The sequence below is a fragment of the Taurulus bubalis genome, assembly GCF_910589615.1.
Source record: "Taurulus bubalis genome assembly, chromosome: 4".
NCBI lineage: Eukaryota > Metazoa > Chordata > Actinopteri > Perciformes > Cottidae > Taurulus > Taurulus bubalis.
The window spans coordinates 18,011,208-18,029,950 of record NC_136592.1 but is presented as its reverse complement, the minus strand read 5'-3'; the positions used below and the strand labels follow the sequence as shown (position 1 = coordinate 18,029,950).

Sequence of the window (18,743 nt, the reverse complement as noted above, 5' to 3'; positions counted from 1 at the left end):
GCTGTTGTTAGTTTATTGAGTGTTGTCATCAATGTTAAATGCCAGCATTGGATCAGACTGATTACCAGACTAATAAATTAATTTCACATACTAATGGCTGTCATGGTGCGGTCATTTGGTTGACATATTCAAAACAGTGTGTCTGCGCTGATGAATAAATATCTAACTTCTATGCAGTCAGTATATGAATGTGGCTTACACCTCTCCATCTGTGTTCCTGCTGCTGTCGACACTAACTGATTAGCTTAGTTTGTTATGTTGTGCAGAGCTAAATGCCAGCATCACACCAGACACTGGGCTATCTACCAGACTAATAAATGACCAGCACCCTCCCCCACATTATTGGACACAGTGTCAGTGTGTGTGTGTGTGTGTGTGTGTGTGTGTGTGTGTGTGTGTGTGTGTGTGTGTGTGTGTGTGTGTGTGTGTGTGTGTGTGTACAAAGTGGAAAAAGATAAAGAATATATCTGTCTAGGCAAAATTATATGAATGGATTTGCTAATAAGCCGAATGCTCCATGATTTCTGATTTCCTTCAAGAAAAATATGCTAAATGGTGAATGGCAATGTTTACGCATGGATGCACTAATCTTGAGCAGGCTTTCTCTTAATTGTTAACGTTTGTCCTGGATACATTTTGAATTTATGAAATCAAAAATCCTTCCCTGTCAGCTCAATTAAATAGAACAATATCTATTGTTCTTGTATGTCCTCATTAGCTCTCTTGTTGAACTAACAGACACACGCTAATGGCAGACAACCCATTATATATTTATGTTATAGGCAGTTAAATGGAATTTAAATGAACAATGAACATGATTCTTGATATATAAAATGAGTTAATTGAGTTCAACAACATGAGTACACTTTTACAGCTTTTACAGGTTTCTGCTGATAATTACTGAGCTCATGCTCAAATTTGATGTGTCAAATATGGTGTGAAGTGCTGTACTCCTATTCCACTGGCTCTGATTTCAAATGAGTTTATTGGCATTGTCAATTAGAGCTTGCTTTAAATTGAACAATTTTGTAGTTATGCTAGGACCATTAACTTCGTGCAAGCAGTCCGCCAGTCCATTAGTAGAGATGGAATGGGTGGGAGAACAGAGTGAGTGAGTGTGTGTGTGTGTGTGAGAGAGAGAGCTTGGTGGGGCCACATGTCCCTAGAAGAGGATGGCTTGTGTAACAGTTCTGGTTTCTCTGTGTATGCTGGGTTAAAGTTTGACAGTGATGATTAATAACACTGCAGGAGCTGATCTCCTCTCCAGATTCCAGAGTGCTGCAGTGCTGAGAAAAAGCTAAGAGTTTGAAATCTTCTACAGATTAGTTTGTTTATATGTATACATGTTTTGCTGATGTGCTTTTTGCTTCCAGCACTGAGATAACTGTTGAGTTTGAGAAGGTAAATAAAATCAAACAGGAAAAAAAACATCTATCAAAATAGACAACAGAATAAAAAATATCTAGCTGTCACTTTCTGTCAGCCATACAGTCATATAAGACAGTATCTCCTCTGCTGCCTGTACATCTGTCTGCTCATGTGGTTCAGGGTGAACAGCTGAAGAGGAGAAATGAAAGTCAAAGGATCGACAGATTGAGACTGAGATGGGCAGAGATGACAGCCAGTCACACACATCAACTTAAAGTCTCACAGGAGAGACGGAAAGAAAGAAACACCGTCAGCGAGGTTCGCGACGGCCCTTACTGTGGTAGATGCAGAGGAAGAAAAAGAATGCAAGAGAAAAGACAATGGAATTGTGATATATATTCTTTTGACACTAATGAAAGCTACTTCTGGGTAAAAATTTAAACGGCGTACAAATACAATTTTTTTCAAACACATAATCATATAGTGATTCTATTAGACTGATTTTGTGCAGTGGGAGAGACTGATGATGGTTTAGTGATGAAAGCATCTTTGTTTTCACCTCCAAGTGTTGCTTGCCCTAATGGACTTCAATGATGCTTCATCTACAGATTTTAAAATGTGGTGAATGGAATGACAAACAAAACAAATTACACATTAGTCCGGTCCAGTATAATAGGAATAATGATAATAGATATTGGATGATGCAGCTCCCAATTTACTTCCATGGCTAACATTCGCACTAATGCATAAAATAGTGAGCCTTTTATGTAGTAAGGTAGAGGGTAGGGTGGTGTTGCTGGTGGATGGGTGTTCAGCATGTCAGACTCTAACCTTAACAAGTTTAGATGGCTTAACTGACAATATATCAAGACACATCTGGTTTCCTTAGGAGGCTTTGAACTAGGCAGGGCGACCTACGGTTTAGGATGTTGATCTATCAGAAACAATTCACTGGAAATATAAGTAATACGGGTGTTGGTGAAGTGTGGCAGTGTTAGATAAATATTGGAAGATTTCAGAATGGTGTTAAATGCACTGTATTTGAGGATCTGTCACATCTCATGTAAACATTGCTCTGACATGCTCGGCTACCTGATCACACCATTGCAAGTGAATATTCAAGTGACAAACCTGTGTGCACATGACACATGTGCGACTGTGGCTCAGTGGTAAAGCAGGGTCGTCCGTTAATCAGAGAATCGGCGGTTTGATCCCCGGCTCCGCTAAACCATGTCGATGTGTCCTTTTGTATGACACTTAACCCCAAATTGCTCCTGTAGCTGTGCCTACGATGAATGTGAGTTAGTCCCGATGGGCAGGTGGCACCTTGCATTGTAGCTCCTGTCATCAGTGTATGAATGGGTGAATTATGACAAGTAGTGTTAAAGCACTTTAAGTGGTTGGAAGACTAGAAAAGTGTGATACAAGTACATTTTCACACATCAAATCCAGAACAAATAATTAGTTGAAGGACTCACAGCTGGTACTGTTGCTTTGCACTTAAGCCTGAGACTGGGGTTTTAATAATACAAATATATTTTCTATGGTTGTGGAGTTTGTAGGGACAATGAGAGCAGGCGAGAAGAAAGTTATTTTAAGATCAGTTTTAGTGAGGCAGAGTAACATGATAACTCCTGCCAGATACTGTAATTCTCAACAGCTTCTTCCTTCTTTGTTGGTGGTGTAGAAAAATAATGTTCTCCTCCATGGTGGTTAGGAGTAAAATATTAATAGGTTCCATCCAGCAGGAAGTCCTCGAAGCAGCAGGAGAAGACGGAGTAAAAATAAGAAAGAACACAAACACCAAACCACTCAGCAGATTCCCCACTATATTGCCAGAGCTCCCTCTCACTTTCCACACAAGCTTCTCGAAGGTGTACAAAAGTTGAGCTAGGTAATGCTGAGATGACACTCAGATAAATCCTGTGAACGATGAGCAAATGTTTTGCACGTTAATGTTTCTCATCTGCATAATGGATCCATTATTGGTTAAACATTTATTCATTTATGTTTTTTAACATAAAAATACAATTACATTGTGTTCGGATTTAAACTATGACAAGTGTCTGGAGTACATTGTTCATTTTCATATTTTGGGGGGATTTGTTTATTCTTAAACTAGTGTTTTCTATTTCCAAACCTTTGTCTTTCTTGTTGAGTCACTTGTCATCACTGACATATTTTTCTATTAAAAACAAGAGCAGATTTATAGACATCAGAGACACAAACTTGTAGAAATCCATGTGAACAAATTCACTCCCTTTCTCTAATGCTTCATCTATGTTGTATTTATACTTGGACCTTTCACAAACAAATTTGAATACTGTATATTGCATGAAATATTTAGATGCCGTTTGTGATGGGTGAAGCATGCTCTAGAAAATACACAGTGTGATACTGTATCAGCCATCATTTATTTAACAGCCCCCGAGCCCCCAAATATCCCTTTACAGACAGATCCATTCGGTGCCACAGTCCACTAAAAGATAAAACACCAACCAGCAATAAATCATTTTATTTTCCACCAATAACCAGGCAAAACCACTTGACAAAACAGATGATGCAATTCCCAGTAAGGTCATCCCACGTACTGATTGTATGCACTTGTATACAGCACATGACAAACAATGTGCACACAGTACATGTAATACATAGGAGTGCTGTGCCGAATGTCCCCACAACTACAAAACGAATAAGATAACTTTGGATGTACACCTGTGTCGCATCTTATTCCTTTAAATTGACAGCACCTCAAACTGTGATGTGTAAGTCTTGTGATTGTAGCCTATAGTAATGATAGTTAGAGAAAGGTCATCATTACAAATCACTCAAATATTCTTTATGTCATGTAAGATGTTTCAAAGACATCTTACATGACATAAAGAATATGTCATGTAAGACATCCATGCTGTACACAATAGAAGTGTCAGCTTCCGATGACCCTCTGGTGAAAAACCAGGCTAACTTGTAAACCTTGGCACATCCTGTTTGGCCTTATCCGATTGTATCATACTGTAACTGACCAGTTTGAAAGGCTTGCAAACATGTTTTAGCAGAGATGTAAGCACAGCACAGCACATAATATCACTAAGAATGTAGTGGTAGGTCACATAAAGACACAAACAAAGGGATATTTTAAATAAAATAAAAATCAACTTTAACAAATATTTTGTATTTGGTTTCAGTTTTCAACTTCACTTCAAAACAAAACAAAGTTCAGGTAGACATTACATTCACATTATTCACTTCAAGTCCATATCTATAAAACAAAAAACACACTGTATGATATGCTGCAAGTTATTCTCAGGCAGGGGGAGGCCACCTTCGGTACGCATGCCACCATTGACACGTGGCAGCTTAACCAATGGCAAACTAGCAATAAGTGTGCAAGAGAGCTTTATGGACATTTTTAGAACCCTGTTATCTGCATGCCAAATGACCCAATTCACAGCCATTGCCAATTGCATGGCCTGCTAGTAACAGTAGTTTGATAGTCCCCACCCACCTGCATGTTGCAGAGCCCCACCCTACTCTGCCTCTGATTGGTCAGTATTTGTTGCATTCTTAGAATTTGTTCCCTAAAAACATTTCGTCATATAGATAAAATAATATAAATTCAGGTGGAATTGTGTGTCACAGATAGATTTGCATGTTGCAAATGAGTAGTACATAAACTTAACAGAGAGGGCTGCTGTACTTACAAAAACCTTGAGATATCCTCTTGTTATAACAGTGGCACAGCATTAGCACTTATAAATCAATGTAAAACGATCCTCTTGAAGCAGACTCAGGCCCTACATGCAGGCCAGCCTCTTTCAACTGAATTTTCTCAATTTTACCAGTTGACTGAAAATGAAGATGAAATATATTTCTGAGGTTAAGTTAAGAGACAGCACTTGATATGCTGGACCCATCATGAAGGTTCAGTTTGCTCTTGTGGTCATAATGTGCAGGCCATGGTTTCAAAGTCTCAAAGTATTTGCAGTCCTATATACAAATAAGGCTAAAATGGCCAGCTTCAGATGAGAAATAGTGTCTCAGCCTACAATATCTTGCATTTGAGTTTTTGGCAATAGTAGTGGCTGGATGACAGGAGCTGCTTCCCCGGTGGTTGTACAGAGCAATGCTTTAAATCTGTAGCAAAAAAAACTAGCAATGACACATATTGAAAAAAATAATCTGTGCTGTATTGTGGTTGTGCGATTGAACTGAATAGATACATTTCGTGTCATATTTGAAAAAAAGAAGCAAAAGTGATTGTATTGGTTTCTGCGTTTATCCCTGAGCACAATTCAGCTAAAAACAAATCTAAATGAGCCATCATTTCCACTCTTGCATTTGTACACTGTATATTAATACAGTAATTCATAATTAACACATCAATGGGCCATGCAAACATGTTTGTGTTGGATACATCCAGTAAGTATACAGTCAAATTGAAGAAGGAACACTTGAATATCAAACTATTATTTAGTTGCATAACATTTCCTTCTAGTCAAAGGTAGTCTCCCACGGTGTCTGCAGCAGTATCTGGATCAACTTTTAACCATGTGAGTGTTGGCTGGAGTCTATTTGATGCTTATTGTTCTTCATCAGATCTCTGGCATACACCTGAACCATTTTGCCACATGGCCCTGCCTCTTGGCAACTCTTTCATTCTCATTTGAGGTCAGTAGGTCCATGTAGTGACCGTACTGACTGATGGAGTCTTGAACACGAGTCATGTACAGCCAGCTGGTAATCACGCCAAAGAACTGGAAACAGAAAGAGAAAGGGAAGCTCAGTATAAGAAGGCGGATCAACATTGAGTGCTTCTCATTTGTCTTAAATGTCTCCTCTCTTGCATCTTATTCTTGTGTCTAAATAATCCCTCCCATGTTAGACATGAGGAAGACATCGCTTTCAGACAAATGAGATGTCTTTTCCTCTGAACCGGTATCTGAAGCAATGTCAGTTTCTGATGACAAAGGCAGAGCTGCATTACCTGTCCATCTAAATGTGTTAACAGCTCTGTATGCAATGGAGTTTGTATTTGCACAGATAGTGATGCATTTACTGCCAGTGAAGTAGGAATGCCTCTGCATATTTTCACTCACTTAAATAAACAGCTCGACAATTAAAAACGGTGTTTTGCATTTATATTGACGATAATATTCCTATAACAGATCCATCAAACCACATTTTGTAAAGATACTGTTCAATGTATCATTTCCAAATGTACTTTCTACCTGACTCACAGTCTTTTTGCCAGCTGTTCAATTTGAATGTTTTCACTGCTAAAGGACAGCATATTGCTATCCATAAAAGAACTAAAACGTAAAGGGAAAAAATATTCTGATGATTTATGAAAGTTGTTTTTTGCTTCTTTTATAAATCAGAATAATTTGGTCGCTGTGTCAGCTGTAGTATCCAATCATTAAATGACTTATAATAAAGGCCTGTGTCGGTCCAATAAAAGACGAAGCGAAGGATGGTCACTTGTATTCTCGCTCAAGCCTCCTTCAAAGGAGAGGGACGTCTTTACGATGGAGCACCAGATTGATTTCCGCGAAGAGCAAGTAGAAATGAAATAAGTCAAACGAGAAGCACTTCAGTGTCTGCTGTCCTTTCCTAAACTCACAGCTCAGTGAACCATGCTTATTATAATCAAGCTCAATCTTTATTTGTAGCTGTGAGTGGGTGTGTTTTTCCAGATCTATAACATGAGTTAAAATGAGATGTAAGGGAACATAAATGACTGAGTGTGATGAAAATGTTATTCTGTGTCCGACATAGTGTGAATGCAAAATGTGTAAATATTGGGTTTTAAGTGTCACAGTATCTGCCAGGTAGCTTAAAACAAAAACAAAAGTCAGTTTCAAAAACCATGGAGCAAAAATAAGATACATTTTTTTATCTGCTGATGTGTCAGAAGTTTAACCCGTTTGATCCACAGCAAAGCGTTTAAAGCTTTTTGTGAACATTAAAGTGCATATTGTATCACTGCTGACCCGGTGACATTGTCAGATGTACCCAAGGTGAAGCAATTTACATTTTCACCACTTAGTCATCCGAGTTGCTTGCCTGAATGTTTTATTTCAGTGTGATTCTGATATTTCCGGAGACACTGAAACTAAAGCTGCACTTGCTTATTCTCTACCAGCTGTGAGAGTTTGTTTGGCAAACTCTTTGTTTGGCAAACTCTCACAGCTGTTCTGTCACAGGAACAAACAACACCTCTACCCTTTGAGAAGAGCACAAGGTTCAACACATCTGTAGGTGGATAAGTGAAACATCTCAGTGTTAAAGTTGACTGTGTTGTGGGGACATATCACTACTTACACAGGCACATTGTGAGGACAGACTGGCACTACAGGTTTGATAGAGAATGCACCAACAAGTTTCTCGGGCAGCTTGTGTACTAAAATGTATTCATGGCCTTAAAAGTATAACAACATAGTGTAATTAAACCATACGAGAAAATGAAAAGGGGGGGACGGTTTTTAAAATCCCCAAAAGGATTTTTTTTAAAATATTATCCATGTAAACATGTATAGACATAATATTTCACTGATAATGACCTTAAAGGTCAGAGGCCAAAAGGTATAACTTGGTTTAAGGTTAAGGCTGGGGTTTAATATGTACTGTAATGTTTAAAATTAGTCTAAACCAGGGGATTAATGTAAGCCAATATCCTTTTTGCTATGCTGTTTTTTTTTAAATCACACACACACACACACACACACACACACACACACACACACACACACACACACACACACACACACACACACACACACACACACACACACACACACAATGGAATGGACTTCATCCTCAATTACGCCTAAATGACAATAAGGCTCTACACATAACTGTTTTTCATCAGACTACATGTTTGTGATGTAGGTTCCAAACACTTACTATAACACTATACTTGAAGAACAATTTGCACTGAGCATCATGCATATTAAACGGCCTTAAATGATCGTTTGTGGCAATGTGTGTGGCAGTGTGTGTGTGTGTGTGTGTGTGTGTGTGTGTGTGTGTGTGTACCTGAGGCAGTAGGATCCCTAATAGCAGTCCAGCCATGATCTTGTAGTTGTCCATCAGCCAGATGAAGAAAGCATCAGTGCAGCCTCGGATATGAATGGTTTGGATCAAGTCCAAACGCTGTGAGACACACATTGCTTGTTACTGTAATTTCAGTTTTCACAGTTCGTAAATACACTTTGGTTATGAAGTTGCATTTCTAGTTAAGTACATTATATGCATCTAAGACCAGCACCACATCATTCAACATTGTGATCTTACATTTCTAAATATACATTAAGTGTTTCACTTAATAAAATAACTGAAAAAGATCACAACAACATCCTGGACCTGGAGGGTCTGATCTCTTTTCAGTCACTACAGTCGCTACTCTAACATTCTTATGGACTGGCTGTCAAAGCAAGCTGTCAAGTGATGCACTAAATATTCAATACTGACATTAAAGAATTCATGCAAGTCAATCTGTGAGATCTTACCTCATTTTCCAACACCTTGTACCCACACATAGTGTTGGCCACTTCATTGGGCTGGAGAGGAGAGACGCAGAGAGAAGAGATGAAGCCAAGAGGTAGAAATAGTATGTTAGATACATACAAAAGAAGGCAAGTTTGTAGACAACCTTTAACATTAGTGATGAAAACATACAAAAAGACACAAAATTACACACTTGATAATTACCTCTCATGCACACACAAAAGACAGTCCTGAACCACAAGACTGCTGAAGACGTCACCAGATAAACAGTGTGTGTGTGTGTGTGCCATGACTGAGTTTGTGGTTTTCCATATTCAAATATTCAAATTGATTCATATATTCAAATGAGATGAGACCAACTGCCAATCTCTCGTGGCTGTCTGGCAGAGGGTAGCTCACAATACCCCACTGTCACTATATCTTGCCCCATGATTCTGCAAAGTGCCTGACTGTAATACATTCTTCTGTATGATATATCATCATGTAACTAAAAAGGCAAAAGCAGCAATCAGTGTGCAGTTATGAGCTTGACTGCAGGAGTTGCCGTCTCTGCTCAATACATTTTAAAGTATCAGGTGAGTACCCTTGCAGCTAGTCTGTGTGAGAAGAAACACGATGCTCGATCAAGTTGGAGCTAATTGCTGCTTTGTGTTAATATGAACATACAGGCCTGCAATTACAACGATACATACAAAAATTAAAGAGTAGAAAACTAAACTTTTGATCGTTGGAGCTGATAGTAATGAGTCATTGGTTATGTTCAATAAATGGGTGAGAACCTAAATATAAACATCGTATATCATCTAAATATGGATGGAATTATATGAGATGTTAAGCCCAATTTACATTAACCTTTCATCTAAACAATTGGACCGAAAAAAAAGCATAATTTGAATCTTACATTTGCATCAGAAGGACTACATTTTAAAAGACAGTGCAGGGAATGTGAAAATGACTTGCAAATCAATTATATCCAACTGAGTTCTTTGTTATAATATATATTATAATGTATGCCTATATCGTTTCACTGAGGATATCTCTTCCTGTTAATGTCGCCTGGTACACCAAGACTTATTATAAATACATCTCTATAGCTGTGTATTTCTAGTTTGTTTGCCAAGACGAGTCTGTTTCGAGGGCAACAGTTGTCAATCTGCTGACAGAGCTTTTATCACCTGTCATGTGTCGTCTCTGTCACACATTTTTTTATTCTTAATTTAAACGCATGTCAAATTTAATTAATTAATTTTTAAAAGATTTTTGAACAACATAATCAAATGGATTATAATGACAGACCATAAACCATAATGAAAGGGGCTTCAGCTGTTGCCGAGCATCGTCTTTTAACAGTTCTGAGAAATAAATACACAATTCTGAATACAGCAACAAACCAAACTGAGAATGAATTAACTATTATTTTACAATAACAATATCTGAAATAAAACAGTACAAATATCACACTGGCTAACTTTAGGCTGCTTAATGAGCCACATTACATGAACATGTTATACCATAAAAGTGGAACAGAAAACAAACCAGTGAAAATACCAGCTGGAAACAAAGGGATGACATTGCATGTTATCAATTACATTTATGTCACAAATGACTCACAAAAATGCAAAACTGTAGAAAATGTAAATTATTACTGCAATATTGTGGTGATTCAATTTAATATTGAGAACACATAGATAATGGATGAGTATAAAGCAGCATTAGTTTCACGAGTCCAGTTATGAGACAGTCCATCAAACTGTTTTCTGTCTCAAGAAAAAGTTTTTGTTTGTTCTCTCTTTCCCTGTAAACTCTGGGGAGTGTAGGTGTATAAATTAAACGGTGCACACATGCTGTTTTGTGCAGGAGAAAATTGCCTGCTCGCATGTCTGGCATGAAAATGGCTTAATCACCATTATAAGGGTGATGAAATGTATTTTAAACATAACTCCATACTATTACAGTTAGTACTGTAATGATATACAAACTGAAACAAGTGTTCAGGGATTCTCAGCTCAGGGTGTTACTGGCAGCGATTGAAAAAGGAATTTGATGTTTCCAGCATTTAACATACATGAACATTTTATGTTACACAAACACTTTGTGCCCTTGAACGTGACATGAAATGCATGCATATCTTAATCATCCGCATTCCATCACAACTTCCAATGGTTGACATTTAGTGCACTACTCAGCTACTGCGCACAGCAACACGTGCAATTGTTGCATTACTCACATTCTGCCATTAATGCTAGTGCTGTTAGCTAACAGTGATTTCAATGAAATAAGATGGAAAAGCCACCACAGGAAAAAAGGTGATTTCAGGATTTTGTGTATGATTTCTTTAGCTGCTAAGAACATTTTCTGGCATCAAGTAAATTATTGGTTTTGGAAGTACTTTATTTTATTGGGTGTATTTTTCCTATACGGCCAATCCTATCTCTATCATATGCTAGCTCCCTAAAATGGCACATAATGAGATGAGGAGAGTGCCTGTAAAACATTTGAGCTATATTTTGTGGCAGTGTATGTTATATACAGAACTATATCAGACAGAAACAAACTGCAATACATCTTTCTTTGAGAAGAATTTTTAACAACTTCAAAAATATGCCGCAAACTAGCGTCCAATGCATAGAAGTCATGGCACTGGTGACAGTATGGTACATAATTAGCAGCAGTAGTACAGAGAGGGGTAAACATGGTGGTAATATTACCTGATGCAGCAGGAAACCCATAACAGACAGTACATCCTACAGCATAACAGTAAGCAACAGTTTATATACTACTAAAAGTAATGGCAAAAGTGATACCCACCTTCGTAGTAATGCAGCAGGTATATGGGACACCGCAGGCCGATGGACCAGGTGACGAACAGTTGTGGTACATGTTGACCGACCAGTCTGTATACTCTTGACCTCCACAACACTTAAACTGCCACAGATAAGAAAGATGGCGGCATAGAGTGCCGAAATTTGAAGCAGGAGGAAAGACAAAAAGCAAGCGATTAAGAGAATGATGGGAGAGGATATTAGAGGAATAGGAGATAAACAGAGTGGATACATAGATATGGGGGGGATAATAAAAAGAGAACAAAATGTAAACAACTTGATAAACAACATTTTCTCTGACGTTCGTAATGCCAGAAACATTTTGGGATGAAATGAGCCATAATTAACAATAATTTGCATGTAATTATGAGTCTTTTTTATATGTGTATCTCTCTTTTTTTTTGCCACAATGGATGTAAGCAAAGTTAGGGCTTGGCAATATAGTCAAAATTAATATTATACTACAAAAAAGTAAAATATTATATTTCAAATATTATGATAACTTTTTTTCTGATACAAATATATCTCTCAATATGGGAACTCCATCACATACAAGACTTAAAACTCTGAATCATTCATTCATAAAAAAATACAGTTTTCAGACATTTTTATCTAGATTACATATAAACAAATCAAGACAAGAATAGAGCGTTCATGAACCTAAAGCTCTATTTGTCATCTCACTCACATTAGAAATTATTCATTAAAATCCAAATTCATATTTTTCTTTGAAAAAGCCTCTGCTACCTATCCAGTGTCCGACAGCAGCAGCCTCACAGACTGAACCGTTTTCTCCTGAATCTATAACACTTATTTTGTATTGCCCTCCATTTCAGCCATAACTAAAAAACCCTGAAGAAAAGAGAATATTATTACTTAACAGGGAAAATAAACAAGCTTTGATAAGAAATCTAGAGCACATTAATAATGATTGGTTTTGGCTGAGAGGTTTTAAGTCACATTGATTTAAAGGCTGCTTCAAACATCTTATCAGTTTTAACTGAGAGTTACATGGTTTGAAGGCTGTTTATGCAACTCCACTGCAGGGCATCCACGATGATGAAAATGTTAATTTAACAACCATCAAAATATAACCTAAATAACCTTCTCATCGCAGCAGAAGAACAGGTGTAACAAATAGTGAAAAGTCTATTTTCTAGCATAGATATGACCAAATGTGTGAGGACTAAATGCTTTGAAAAAATGTTAATAAAAGGATTGACGGCCCCAGTTGTTTGCACACAACATGGATTATATCAAGTCCTGTAATGCCTCCATTCAGGCATTTCTATTTGAGTGACGCTGTCACCTGGTAGCTGTGACTGCACAGCACACCTGAAACCACAGCTCTGCTTTGTAGTCAGTGAGACAGTAAGAGAGAGGACAAAAGGTCAGACAGTAAGAGAGGACGAGACAAGAGATGAAGAGACAAATTGAATAAATGAATACATATGAAGCTGCTCTTTGCCAGGCTGTGTGATTAGTATGCTGACATATTGCCAGTCTGCCAGGAAGTTACTCCCTCTTCTTGTTGCTGTGACTCCACAGAGTGCCGTTTATCCAGCACCAGGTCAGGACCCAAACAAGGGTCACAGGAAGGCAAAGCAATTGTGATGCGATTAATGTCTGCAAGTGTCAGGTTTAAGTCCAAAAACATTAGCCAACCACTTCACACTGAGTAACGAGTTTAGTAAATGCCACTGTACTATAAATACAACCCAATGGTTCTGCAGCAAATCTTTGGGGAAATTAAACAGGAGGTTTTGTATCTTCACGAGACGAACCAAAGCGACTATAGCGAGCGACTCTCCTCATCACTTTCAGATTCATGACTGGATCACACACCAATTTGTTTACTGCAGTAAAAATACAACTCAAATCAAGTTACATGCTTTGTATTCATCTCTGTCTCAATCAAATTCTCTCTCTGTTCAATCCCAATCTGGTGTCACGGATGAACCTCTCTTGACCAATTTATTCATTCTTTTTCTTCTTCTTCATTTTCCTGTAGTTTTATATATTTCTAATAGTCTTTTTCACCGTTGGATGGCAACAATTTTCCAGAGTTCAATTACTTGGAGACAGTCATGAGAGTCAGTTGTGTCTGAAGGAGTGACTGATTTTATAGCCAACTGCTTACCTGACCTACAATGCTGTTCACTGGCTGACTGAGTGACTAACTGGGTGGCTAATAGAACAGCTGACTGAAGTGTGTGTGCTCCATGCATTCAATAGCATTTAATTATTACTATTAGGGCATCCGTGCAGAAATGTTGTGACAGATCTTTCATGCATGATTAGGTTAGCATTAAAAAAAAAAAAAATTCAACAGTTTTGGCTAACTTCTTCTTTTGCTAACTTTCTACATCAAATTGTTTATAAAAGGTGAAACACACCGAAGGGCTGAATCACAGAATATTGATTCCTTCCTTCTGAGTCTCTGATTTTTGTATTTTCGTTTTCCAAAATAAATGCTTTAACCAGTAGCTGATGCTCGCTCTCTAGAGTTATGTCTGGAGCTGTCTATTATCCTCCAAAACCCACCCGGGCCAAAAAACTAACCAAAGCAAAAAGCATCATAGTTTTTAAACTGAAATAGGGATATTTTATGCAACCCTGACCTTTATTATCAGTACAACCAGTTAAGACATTTACACTCCCTTTATATTGGGTTATTACCAATTACGAACCAATTCATTTTAATAAGCCATTATCCCCCGATGAAACCTGTGTGAACTCTGTTCACTCCAGGCAATAAACAATACACATTCCTATCATGATTTCACAGATGGCATTGTGTTGCTTTAAAAACAAATTGAAGTTTGTTGTTTGATAGTCTGGACTCCATACTCACTATTGACCTTACATTCTTAGAAAGATATTTCATAGTCATGGACATCTTGATATGAACCACAAAATCCTTATGCGATGGCTGTGACAACACTGCACACTGACTGCAACTTTGATAAAAAATGTTCTAAAATATTTTAGCTGTGTGGCGTTTATGTGGGGCCTGTCTTGAGTTGCTTGGATTTCCTCTAATGAAAATGGCAGCTTCTTGCTATAACACACTGCAATACCTAATATTCTTACTCTATTGATTAACGATGCAATGTGAGCAATTTGTGCAAATTGCGAGCGCAAAAAAGGCCCTCACTGTCTTTCCCAGTGTTGAAGACACATTCATTAGTGGTGAATGTCACATTTTCGTTCGAATACGGAACAGAAAGGTCAGCTTGAATTTCACTTTATACAGGATATAATATGACCTTCCACTAAACCATAGATTTGTGTATTTGCTCTAGGATGAGATTTTTCTCATTTCCTGTTGTTGCACACCTGATGCTATTTAGAGCGTAGCAATTGTGGGTTCATACATCTGAAGGCAGAAGAGTTCACACACACACCACACACCCACACACACGCGATGAAAGTAGTGTGAAAAAAAAAAAAAGCTTCCAGAGCAAAGTTTAAATCCTGCCTCCATTCACTTCTGCACACCTGGCTAACCAGTGGAGGTGCTTGTGGAGGTGCTTGTCGGATTGTCAATTAAGGAAAGTTTCACAGTCCTAGGTTTTGTTGAGACCAATATCAATAAGACGTATTGGATGATAACACTCATCCTCGGAGTATTTTGGATTATGAAGTGAATCGACACAAGAGGAAAACTGAGTTTGCAGGTGCACGAAAAATGCTTTGTTGGCAAGTGGAGCGATGGCAGAAGTAGCGGCTAGTCGACCCAAGTTCAGTTAAAGTTTGCATCCTTTTCTTGTAAGTGGCAACTAAAGTATTCAGTGTATTTGTGGCATATCATTAGCTGGTATAGCCAAAAGGCTTAGTAGCAATTACATGACAAAAATAGTCACACTTCCAAATTCTCATGGTCAAACAATTGCTGAATTTACAATAGATAAGTAACATTAGGAGAAAAGCACTACTTAATCAGTTATTTCACAGGGCAGGACGGACGTGTGTGTTTGTGAGAGAGAGCGCTGATGTCTTGAAGGGTTACTTGATTTGCTGCTATTGAAGAATTAAAGAGCAACGCTTGTCTGTATTTTAAATCAATCTAGAGATAACGTGCAGATCCCCCTCATCGACCGATTAGTTTAAGAGTTGGTAGAATTTTGTCAGGAAAACACTTAAATCTCTTATATAGCATGACACGGGAGCCAACCAGCAGCTTTACACTGACAGGAAAAATATACTCTGAAAAAAGCTTCACGTTGCTGCTGCCAAATAGTTTTCTACCATTACTGCGGCACCGTCTGCAGATCAGAGTGCCAGATCTTCAAGATATCACATCACAGGATAAACATAAAAAAATCTGCTGCCAAAGCAAGTGGGCCTTCTTTTGTTTGGCGTGATGAAGAAGTGGAACTGCTTTTGAAGGTAATAAACTACTGAGTTTACAAAAAGACTGTTGACTGGATGGCATGGCAAAATAAGTATGGCAAAGTATTTTTTTTACTTAAATTTGCTCCAGCAACAACAACTGTTCCTGGCAGCACTGAAATGATTGACACAGATGGCAGAGACTCTTGATCAACTAAGGGTGCTTTCACACCTAAAACTGTTTATTTCGGTTAAAACAAACACAGGTCCTTCTGAACAGTTAGTACGGTTCATTTGGGCCAGAGTCAAAGCTTTAGATTGAACCCTGGTGCAGACCAAACAACCGAACCCAGCCTGCTTAAAAAGGTAGGTCCCTGGTGTGGTCTGTTTGTGGTGTGAAAGTAATGTCTATTAAATGTCTATTACATCTCACAAACACATAAATACATCGAAACTGTAGACAAGATTTTGGTATCGCAAGCGTTCTGGTTTCCGTTCGTAGTCCTAGTGGGATGACTAATCATGTTCGAGCTTTTGTCTAACGGTGATTTTGCTTTTTATTGGTTTAAAATTGGCTTGTGATCTGGCTACTTCTGTGAAACTTCCGGTCGTACTCTCAACTCCAGTCTTGCATCTCAAGTTGCTAAACAGATTGTAAACAACGAGCAGATCCCGTAAAAAAAAAGACTTGGCCCGGATATCCGCTGCCTACACCAGAACCCCAGAAATATAGCCCCTACCAGAGGATTATCTGTCGTCAGACCAATAGCCGATAGCTTTCGAGATTGGTGTGAAAGCAAACAAACCAAGAATGTTATCAGATAATACATCTTTCAAAAGCTAAACTACTAATAAATCAATCTTCTGATCGTGAAATCTGTTCGGAAAAGTGATCTTATAATTAATCTGTATAAGGCCATGTATATACTGTTTGGTAACCGTGGTAACACATACACACTTTCCCTCCCCCCCTGATTAATAGGTCAAAAACGGCTAAAACTGCTGTTCTTGTCGGTCTACATAACTTCATGTTTACCTCCCCCAGTTTGTTGATAAAAAGTAAGTGTGGAAAAGTAAGAAACCGGACCAGAACTAAAATGCAACAACGTATCAGTCAAAGTATTAATTTGTTCAACATGTTGCCCACAATACTGACAAATCATCACCTTTTTAGCTGATATGGTGGACTTGTTAGCAAACAGTTGCATATTTATAGATCCAGCCGCTACAGAGCAACATTATTATCATTCTGCTATTCGATACATGCTTGGAAGCTTAGACTTTAGATTGAAGTAAATCATTTAAAAGCTAAACTGTTCCATTGTGAAGGGATTTAAACTGAGGGAGGTGCTTGCTAAACCATCAAATGACCTTCCACTCAAGCAGCCAAAATATCATTCAATAAAGACACAATCCTGATCCACTGGTACTGGTGCTGGTCCCTCTGCATATTTCTTAACCGCATGTGGCTTGTAGCCTGCAAACTGACGGATCATTTGTCATTTTCTCTTCTGTTAATCAGTGAAGTTTGCTGCAGGCTGCTTCTTCATTTCTATGTGTGATCAGTCTGCTGCCCCCTGACTGTGCATCCCCGTACGCTTCATAAAACGTTAGGAGCATGATGTACTCTGGAAGCAGCTGCAGAGAAATGTCTGTCTGACTATTCTGTAAACAATTTACTGTAATTATCCAAGATCACTTCAAATCCTGACTCAAGCCCTGGAGTGCAAAACAGGTGTGTTGTGTTTACTGCATTGCATAATGACATTTTTGAAAAGCTCATATGGACCTTTCAATCCTGTCACATGACAGAAAACATTCAGTGACATAACCTTACCCTCTTCTGGACAAAGTCCATTATGTTTTTGAAGTCCAGGTCATCATAGTAGTTCACTATGCCTTTTCGGATGTTCTTGTTTAGCAAACCCAAAGTCTGTAAGAGGAAGAAAAAAAACACAAAAGAGAAACAGTTTGTGTGTGTTAATGGGATAAAGGATGTCATGCTAGCACATTTGTTTTGTTTCCACGACACAGCTGATCTACACTCAATGTATCAGACAGGCAGCTCCGCAGAGGAAATGCTCTAATTAGTCAAGGTGACTGATCCACTGAACTGGAATATTAAAATATGACCGTTTGACAGCTCACATCTGTCAGTCACATCTGTCAGTCACAATCTGATGCAGCAGGGTCACGTCAGGTTAATGCATTAGTTTTTTGGACACTACAATAAATATTTGAAACTCCACTAAGTATGTTAATGAAGAGCTTTTTTTTCAGGGAATTAATCATTTATTCCATAATTCTACTTCACTCTTTGCTTGGGATACATTAGTCTTATTTATATTTCATAAGAGGGGTTGGGCCATTTACTCCATTCAGGCCCGTCGATGCTCCGTCATTTCTCTCTTTTAACAACCAATCAGAAAGACTTGAAACTTCTCCCCTCACGAGAGTCTCAAAAATTAAAAGGGACTGAGCCTTTCAATTCATTTATTTTCTTCTCCCCCTGAAAATATAAGGTGTTCACATGGAATGTATATGGCCAAGGCCACCATATTTAAATTACATTACAATAAGAATATGTATAAACTTGGATTAAGTCTACTGAGCTGTTTCCCTTTGAGACCGAAAAAACTGGACCATTACTAAATAACGCGCTACGAGCTCATATGTCATTAAAATTGTTAACGTTTTCATGAAAATGAGATG

General features: G+C 38.2%; 1 protein-coding gene across 1 annotated transcript in view; it reads right to left on the bottom strand.

Annotated features, from left to right (window-relative positions):
* Positions 1–4,929: 4,929 nt before the first annotated feature.
* Positions 4,930–18,743, bottom strand: part of tspan15 (tetraspanin 15) — a 30,152-nt gene continuing 16,338 nt past the window's right edge. Inside the window, exons 4-8 of the mRNA XM_079216978.1 lie at positions 17,869–17,964; positions 11,683–11,799; positions 8,877–8,927; positions 8,404–8,520; positions 4,930–6,122 (exon numbers count right to left, since the gene is read on the bottom strand). Of these exons, the coding sequence (XP_079073104.1) occupies positions 5,961–6,122; positions 8,404–8,520; positions 8,877–8,927; positions 11,683–11,799; positions 17,869–17,964 (543 nt within the window). The 3' untranslated portion in view covers positions 4,930–5,960. The remainder of the gene's footprint in view (positions 6,123–8,403; positions 8,521–8,876; positions 8,928–11,682; positions 11,800–17,868; positions 17,965–18,743) is intronic.